We start from the raw sequence: 8,481 nt of genomic DNA, 5'->3' as shown, positions 1-8,481 counted from the left end.
CTGTTGAACGGCTGAAGCTGTACATCGAGCAAGAATGGAATAGAATTCCACCGACAAAGCTTCAACAATTAGTGTCCTCAGTTCCCAAACGTTTATTGAATGTTGTTGGTGATGTAACACAGCGGTAAACATGACGCTGTCCCAGCTTTTTTGGAACGTGTTGCAGCCGTAAAATTCTAAGTTAATGATTATTTGCTAAAAAGAATAAAGTTAATCAGTTTGAACATTAAATGTCTTGTCTTTGTATTGTATTTAATTAAATACAGGTCGAACATGATTTGCAAATCATTGTATTCTGTTTTTATTTATGTTTAACACAACATCCCAACTTCATTGGAATTGGGGTTGTACATGAATTCTCTCCAGTATCATTAAAACCATTGCACCACTATGAAATAAAACATCTTAAATGCATTGACTCTATAACGGGCATAATTTATTTTCCAGAGCAACAAATCAATGCATAATATACAGGGGTGAAAACATCTATTTACATATGTAGTAAGACCTCGACATGAACATACAGTACTTAAATATACACTATGTACATTTTGACGTTTTTTTTCTCAACAACAACAAAATTAAAAGTTAGATTTCAATTTGTATCTAAAATCAATATCATATGTCGGTTGAAGGATTCCTAAGCCAGCACGTGACTGGTCAAGAGGCGGGACTTTGATGGCAGGGTCCAGAAGCTCCATTTCAAAGTAAGACAAAACCAAAGTCAAGAACTGCTTAATTTCATATATGGCAAAAAATCTGCCAGGGCATTTGGTGACCCCAGAGCCAAAGGGCATGTAGAAGTAGCGTAATCTCCTGCCGTTACGATAGAAACTGGTTTTCTCGTGACCATTTTCATCCAGAAACCGGTCAAATTTATATTCCTGCAAGAAATAACCAATTATAAAGACTTTATGCTGATCATGTTGCTATAACAAGTTGGAATGCCTCTTACATAGGGGTCTTCATAGATCTCTGGATCGTAGTGCAGCATGGGGGGGTAGAGGGCTAGGACGTCGTCTTTCCTTATACGATAAGCCTCCTGGTTGTCAAGGTGAAGTAAAAAGTCTTCTTTGGCAACACGCACATTCATAGACGCACTGGATAGACGCATGGCTTCCTTTATAATACTGTCTGTGATTTGTGAAAAGATCATATGAACTAGCAACATTTGACTTGAATGGAAGTATGAAGTGTTACAGTATTGTCTGATAACGTACTTTGGTATTGCAATAAACTCACCCAAAACAGGCATATTGTCCAATTGGTCCCTTTTCAGGTTCAACGTGGGGTCACTTGGGTTAACAGTCTGGCCTGAAGCCTCCAGGACTCTTTGCACCTCCTCACGAGCTGCTTTCATTGCATCTGGACTTCTACAAACAGACATAGGCGCAATCACTATTACATTAGTCATGATTTTTTTTATTAGCATGATTAATTATTCCATTTGTAATGACAAATTACAGTATTGTCATTTCTTTTAACCAAGAAAATTAGCCAATTGACAATGACAATTGTTCATATAATCAAAGCATATTTTACTTGTCTGTTTTCTTGTCTTCTGACTGTTACTGCTATATATATATATATATATATATATATATAGAGAGAGAGAGAGAGAGAGAGAGAGAGAGAGAGAGAGAGAGAGAGAGAGAGAGAGAGAGAGAGAGAGAGAGAGAGAGAGAGAGAGAGAGAGAGAGAGAGAGAGAGAGAGAGAGAGAGAGAGAGAGAGAGAGAGAGAGAGAGAGAGAGAGAGAGAGAGAGAGGACAGGACAGGACAGTGTAAGCGGCACCGCGGTTAGCACATCTCCCTCGCAGTTCTGAGGACCTGGGTTTAAATCAGGCCTCCCCCGTGTGGAGTTTGGCATGTTCTCCCGTGGGTTTGCATGGGTTTTCTCCGGTGTTCCGGTTTCCTCCTCCATCCCAAAAACATGCATTGTAGGTCAAATGAAGACTGCCTATAGCTGTGAATGTGAGTACGAATGGTTGTTCATGTCTATGTTTCTATGACTCTAAATTGCCCGTAGGTGTCAATGCGAGTGCGAATGGGTGTTTGTTTCTATGTGCCCTGCGATCGGCTGGCGACCGGTTCAGGGTGTACCCCGCCTCTCGCCCGAAGACAGCTGGGACAGGCTCCGGCACACCTGCGACCCTCGTGAGGATAAGCGATACGGAAAATGGATGGCTCGATGGTCAGTGTCGTGGAGTTACTCACACGCACAGCTCTGATACAGTTAGCTTTATTGGCTTTATGATTTGAATGTGGCAACAATCACTCAAATAAGGTGATTCTGTGCAGAAAAAGAAACCTTCCTGGAGTAATCCCAACTGATACTTTTAGTAAATCACCAGATTGCTTGAATATACAAAGAACATGGCCGGAAAGCCACTGTTAAAATCCAATCCAGTCCACAGACAGAATTTTATGAAATAAATTCACAAATACCAACCGTAGCCCTACAATTAGCTAATTGGAGCACACACACGTAACAATATCGACGGGAACAAATGCAAAAGCGACATTTTACTTGATTTTCTACAACTAGTACTGTAGTTAAAACATCACCGCAATGAATTCTGTGTTCCCATAATGCTTTTCACTGACGATATTGCCAGGACTGTCAATGTGAGGAACGGTGCCATTGCCTAAGGCAGGAGGAAACCGCCTGCTTACACCGTGCCCCGCATGGACTGTGGTATCGTTCAAGCAGAGCACACCCACTTTTAACAGGCCTCTGCTTGTGTATCGTGTGTGGATAGTGACCTCCCTGAAATACCTTCACCTCTTAAAGTATCAGATATTGGCATTGAATTGCATATATGAGACATATTTCTGTTGCAAATAATTGGTCACTACTTTTGGGTTTCTGCAACATAAACCCTGCAATAAACAAGATGTACTGTATTTCACTGTACTGTTAATTGCTTTCCATTCATGGCTGTTTTTTTGTTTTTGTTTGTTTATTTCCATAATTCCATTCAAAAGTTAAACTTTCATAGATTATAGATTCAGGGCCCACAATTTCAACAATTTCAAGTATTTTTTTGTTTATTTTCACATAATTTGGGCTTCCAGCTCATAAAACCCGCGAAATCCGGAATTCAAAAAATTAGAATACTGTGAAGAAATCAGTCCACACTTTGCAGGACATAATTTTCTTCAACTGAGCGTCACACACTAACCATCTACTAAACTCAAAGCACCTGCACAGGTTTCCCCAGGTGTTATTAAATTGCTTCAGTTTGGTTGAATTGTCTCATTTCGGCTCAATATAGGGAAGATTGCAGACTTGAAAACTCATTGATACCCTCCATAGGATGGGTAAACCACTAAAGTTCATAGCTAAGGAGGCCGGCTGTTCACAGACTGCTGTGCCCAAGCATATTCATGGAAAGTCTAGTGGAAGGACAAAATGTGGCAGGAGAAGGTGCATCAGCAAAAGAGATGACCGTGGGCTTCAGCGGATTATCGAACAAAGAAGATTCAAGAATCTAGCTCTAGATCCAGAAAGAGTGGAATGAGGCGGGAGTCACAGCTTCAAAAAACACCACATTCAGACGCACCCGGGAGTGGGCTGCAACTGTCGGGTTTCTCAGGTCGAGCCACTTCTGAGCCTGAGCCGACGTAGGGAGCGTCTCAACTGGGCCAAGAAGAAGAAGAACTGAACTGTTGGTCAGTGGGCCGAGGTCCTCTTTTCCAATGAAAGTAAAGTGTGCCTTTCATTCGGGAATCAAGGTCCAAGGGTTTAGAGCGAGACGGGTGACGAAGAGAACCCAAGCTGCTTGAGGTCCAGTGTAAAATATCCACAGTCAGTCATGATTTGGGGTGCAATGTCCAGTGCCAGGCGTTGGTAAACTGCTTTCGTAAATACAAAATCACTGCAAGAGGAGGACTTAGAGGACTTGATGAGTCCTTCTGCTGAGGATCTGTATGGAGATGCAGATTTCATCTTCCGGCAGGACCTGGCCCCTGCCCATACCGCCAGAAGCACCAAAACCTGGTTTGATGCCCATGCCATCACAGTGCTTGACTGGCCAGCCAACACGCCGGATCTAAAACCCAGTGAGAATCTATGGGGTATTGATCAAGAGGAAAATGAGGGGCACCAGACCCAAAAACAAAGAAGAACTGACAGCAAGCATCAAGGAAATCTGGGCTTCCATAACCACCTATGAACAAGTTAAAGTTTTCAATTAACCTAATAATGCAAGTTTTGGGAAAGTGGGAGAAAGCCACTGTACCTGCAAAAAAAAACAACAACAACAAAACAAGCATGGGGAGAACATGCAAACTCCACACATGAATGCTGGAGCTGAGATTTGAAACCCAAGCCTTAGAACTGAAGGGCAGATGTATTAATCACTAGACTGCCGTGCTGCCCTATTCACAATCAGTTATCTGAAATTGATAAAAGTTCAATAATATGATTTAACTACAGAAACTAGCTGACTGGGGTACGAAATCAAATTTACTATAGTTTTTTCTTGGTTACATTTCATTTGCTCTTAATTTGATTATTGTGTTTCCTAACATTTTTAACATTTGTCTACAACCCCAATTCCAATGAAGTTGGGATATTGTGTTAAACATAAATAAAAACAGAATACAATGATTTGCAAATCATGTTCAACCTGTATATAATTGAATACACTATAAAGACAAGTTATTTAATGTTCAAACTGATCAAATGTATTCTTTTTAGCAAATAATCATTAACTTACAATTTTATGGCTGCAACACGTTCCAAAAAAGCTGGGACGGGGTCATGTTTACCGCTGTGCTACATCACCTTTTCTTTTAACAACATTCAATAAACGTTTGGGAACTGAGGACACTGCGATTGGCTGGCAACCGGTTCAGGGTGTACCCCGCCTCCTGCCCGATGACGGCTGGGATAGGCATCCGGCACGCCCGCGACCCTAGTGAGGAGAAGCGGCTCAGAAAATGGATGGATGGATCATCTACGGTCCGTAATATCATGAAAAGGTTCAGAGAATCAAACAACCATTCGCACTCACAATCACGCCTACGGGCAATTTAGAGTCTCTAATTAATGCATGTTTTTGGGATGTGGGAGGAAACCGGAGTGCCCGGTGGAAAACCCACGCAGGCACGCGGGAGAACATGCAAACTCCACACAGGCGGGGCCAAGGGATTGATCCCAGGGTCCTCAGAACTGTGAGGCCGACGCTCTAACCGGTCGGCCACCGTGCCGCCACCGTAGATGATGAAAGCTCTAAATTCCTTGCAATTGTACGTTGAGGAACATTGGCCTTAAACTGTTGGACTATTTTCTCACGCACTTGTTCACAAAGAGGTGAACCTCGCTCCATCTTTGCTTGTGAATGACTGAGCAATTCAAGGAAGCTCCTTTTCTACCTAATCATGGCACCCACCTGTTCACCTGTGGAATGTTCCAAACAGGTGTTTGATGAGCATTCCTCAACTTTCTCAGTTTTTTTTTGCCACCTGTCCCAACTTTTTGGGAATGTGTTGCAGCCATAAAATTCTAAGTTAGTGATTATTTGCTGAAAACAATCAATAATAGGGACATAAGTTTGCACATTACCAGATATACTGGCTAAATGAAAAAAAAAAAAAAAAAAAGAATGGTAGGCCAGCCAAAATGACAAATGAAATGATCATACCTTATCATGTAAAAAAGACTCCAAAAGGTTGCAGGCAGTGTATTCGCCTGTGAAGCCCAAAGCAGTGCAACATGAGTTCTGGCCTTGCTGACGTCATTGAAGGTGGATAAAGAATCGTTCAGGATCATCCTCATAGAGATCAGATCCGAAACGTTCTCCCTCTTAGACAAATTTTCAGCATGCATTGTTTTTGCTAGATTCTACACATTTGAAAGAAAAAGGCACAGAAAGACCAACATTTAAAACAATAAAAAAATTGAAATAAAAACACAATGAGACTTTTTAAATAAATTTCATCAATTCATTTCTTGTCCAGATTGCCACTGACCTCTCTGGCACTGTAGGCACTCTTAAAGACATGGATAGGCAGGCCAGCCACTAAAGCTGGGAAGATCTTATCAAACTCCTTGAAATTCTCCAACGTATTTAGCACCAAGGCTTTCTGAGCTGCCTGCCGGGCCTGGCACTTATCCTCACCAAGCTCTTTACCAAACAATGTCAGATAGCCCGACTCAAACATCACCTGGAGAACAAAATTCAAAGGGAACTGAAACAGTGTAATCAAGTCTGTGCTGTCTGTATTACCAACGTTACACCGTTTGCTTACCTTGTAGCAAAAAGCAAAAATGCCGTCCACTTCCCAGTGATTCTTGGTTGGACTGAGTGTGTTGGACTTCAACATTACATTCTGGAGATGCTCCATCATGCTCTCAATCAGGGCGGGCAATGCCTCGCCTTGCAGTGTCTTCAGAAAAGTCTGGTGGAGATTTTCTGTGGTGTGGCCATGGCGAGGGTCGAAGCTGTCATGGCCAAATGCCTAGTTAGTTAGTGAAGAAAGGGTCCACAATAAATAAAATGCATGAAACACCTTTTGAAAAAATAAACAGCTCTGTAGAACAACACAAAACTTGATGCGATTAAATTTCATAAACTTACCTTTACTGATGTTGCAAAGTGGAATTTCCTCCAGTCCAGGTGTCTACCTTGTCTAATGACTGAGTGGTAAGAGAAGGGGTCACACAGGAAGTGAATGTACTGGCCGGCAATCTTGCAGGTGAAAATGTGGCCATACTTCTTCTGACGGCTATGCAGGAACTGGAGAGGGTTGGTCCCAAATTGCAGAGCACAACCAAGATAGGGTATAAAGCCATTTTCAACTGCAGGCTCCCGAGGCTGCCTGTGGACATTGAAGGGAAGTGGAAGTTATTTACCTCATGATTTAAATTCACAGAGTTGCCTGTGAATATTCTTATTCATACAGTTCATTTGATTCTCAGGGCATTGAATCGATTGCTAATGGACTGTTCTGTTTGTCGAAGAAGACGTTTTGCCTCTCATCCGAGCGGGCTTCATCAGTTCATGCAACAAAATGAGCAAGGCTTATTAGGATGCAGTAGCCAGTGTTTGTGTGGAAAACTCCGCTATTTATGCGCCAACTCAGAGGCATGTCCCACACCACATATGGAATCATTCTTTTGAAGTGCAAAAAAACAGTGCCAGTGAGAGGCAGAGTAGGGCTGGAGTTTTTGCTGGAATCGATACATTTTCATTGTGGTAACACCCGCTGCACCGCTCACGGTGCAGCAAGCAAGTGTGTGTGTTCCCCACATAACGCACACACACACATATGGGAAATGTGTGTTAACTGTTTATCAACTTAACTACAGCGGCACACATCAATATTTCGCCAGTAGTTGACTTCACCCAACTAATTTTCAGCGTCGTTAGGTTGACAGGTAAAAGGTCTCACATCACAGTCCAGCATCTCGCTAAAATCTACATAGTGTACAGTACTGCTGTGCATTACTGTTTCAAAAGGTCTTGAAGAATATAGAAAATGTAGTGAGTTTATAAGAGTATAGTAGGGATTAATAGGAGTCTGGGGAAGATTAATAAGAGTGTTGGGAGGTTCGTACAACTTTAAAACGTATAAATATTCCCCCACAAATATGTGGTCATGTTTCACATATTTCTCCTATTGCTCTGGAAGCTAACCCATGTAATAAATGAGGGATTATTGTATATTGTATTTGATGGTGCTGAGCCACAGGTATTTTATTTTTTTTAAAGCCACAAATCAAGCATAGATTGTTAAAAAAAAAAAAAAAAAAAAAAAAAAGTACATTGATAAGTACTGCATTTGGGCTTATGGAAAATGAATGAAAATGAATTCTTAAATTAGCAACAAATGTTGTTTTTCAACAAATGTTTGTGCTCTCAAAAATTGTGCATACAGATTTAATATAGTCTTACCTGCGTCGTGTCCCCACAGCCAGCCAAAGGATGCAGCAGAACCCGACCAGCACTGCCCATATTAGAGCGACGCTTATAATCATGATGGCAACAATGGTAATGAGGCGAAGGTCCCACAGAATAAAAGGCTTTCCCACTGATGTCGGGCAGAAAACAAAATTTTGCAATTAACCAGCGTACGTGCGTGTGTGTGTGTGTGTGTGTGTGTGTCAACGAGCAGCATAAGCTCGAGTGAGAGTGATGACACATTGCCATGCGGAAGGTGTTTTTATAACTGCATTGTGCCTTTGGGTGGGTCCAAAGGCAGACCAAAAAAGCACATTATGTCATCACTTGTTTGAATATAGGCTGGGTGATGATTTGTCACTACTTGTTGTGCACCAAATCAAGTGTTATTTCTGTTCTTTAAATGTTATTGTTACCGTGTGGAACTTTATTACTACATTGATTTTAACCAGTCCATCCACAGCTACCGTAGTGTCAAAATGACTTCTCGAGGACATGCACTTCCATGCACGCAGTGAATGAGTGTGTTTGTGTGTGTGATGGCCTTGACCAGAGTCCATGGACAGAGTTAGC

At 41.8% G+C, this 8,481-nt stretch overlaps 1 protein-coding gene across 1 annotated transcript; it reads right to left on the bottom strand.

Moving 5' to 3' along the window:
* Nucleotides 1–283: 283 nt before the first annotated feature.
* Nucleotides 284–8,106, bottom strand: LOC133411578 (cytochrome P450 7A1). Its single transcript, XM_061694112.1, has 8 exons — nucleotides 7,903–8,106; nucleotides 6,586–6,826; nucleotides 6,257–6,466; nucleotides 5,978–6,172; nucleotides 5,650–5,849; nucleotides 1,243–1,373; nucleotides 956–1,134; nucleotides 284–884 (listed from the first exon to the last, which is right to left on the bottom strand). Exons 1-8 carry the CDS (start codon nucleotides 7,983–7,985, stop codon nucleotides 582–584), a joined length of 1,542 nt encoding a protein of 513 aa, XP_061550096.1. The 5' UTR covers nucleotides 7,986–8,106; the 3' UTR covers nucleotides 284–581.
* Between the last annotated feature and the right edge of the window lie 375 nt (nucleotides 8,107–8,481).

Source organism: Phycodurus eques, chromosome 13 (genome assembly GCF_024500275.1).
Source record: "Phycodurus eques isolate BA_2022a chromosome 13, UOR_Pequ_1.1, whole genome shotgun sequence".
NCBI classification, from domain to species: domain Eukaryota; kingdom Metazoa; phylum Chordata; class Actinopteri; order Syngnathiformes; family Syngnathidae; genus Phycodurus; species Phycodurus eques.
The sequence above is the reverse complement of the archived record's forward strand: the minus strand, read 5'-3'. Positions and strand labels throughout refer to the sequence as shown.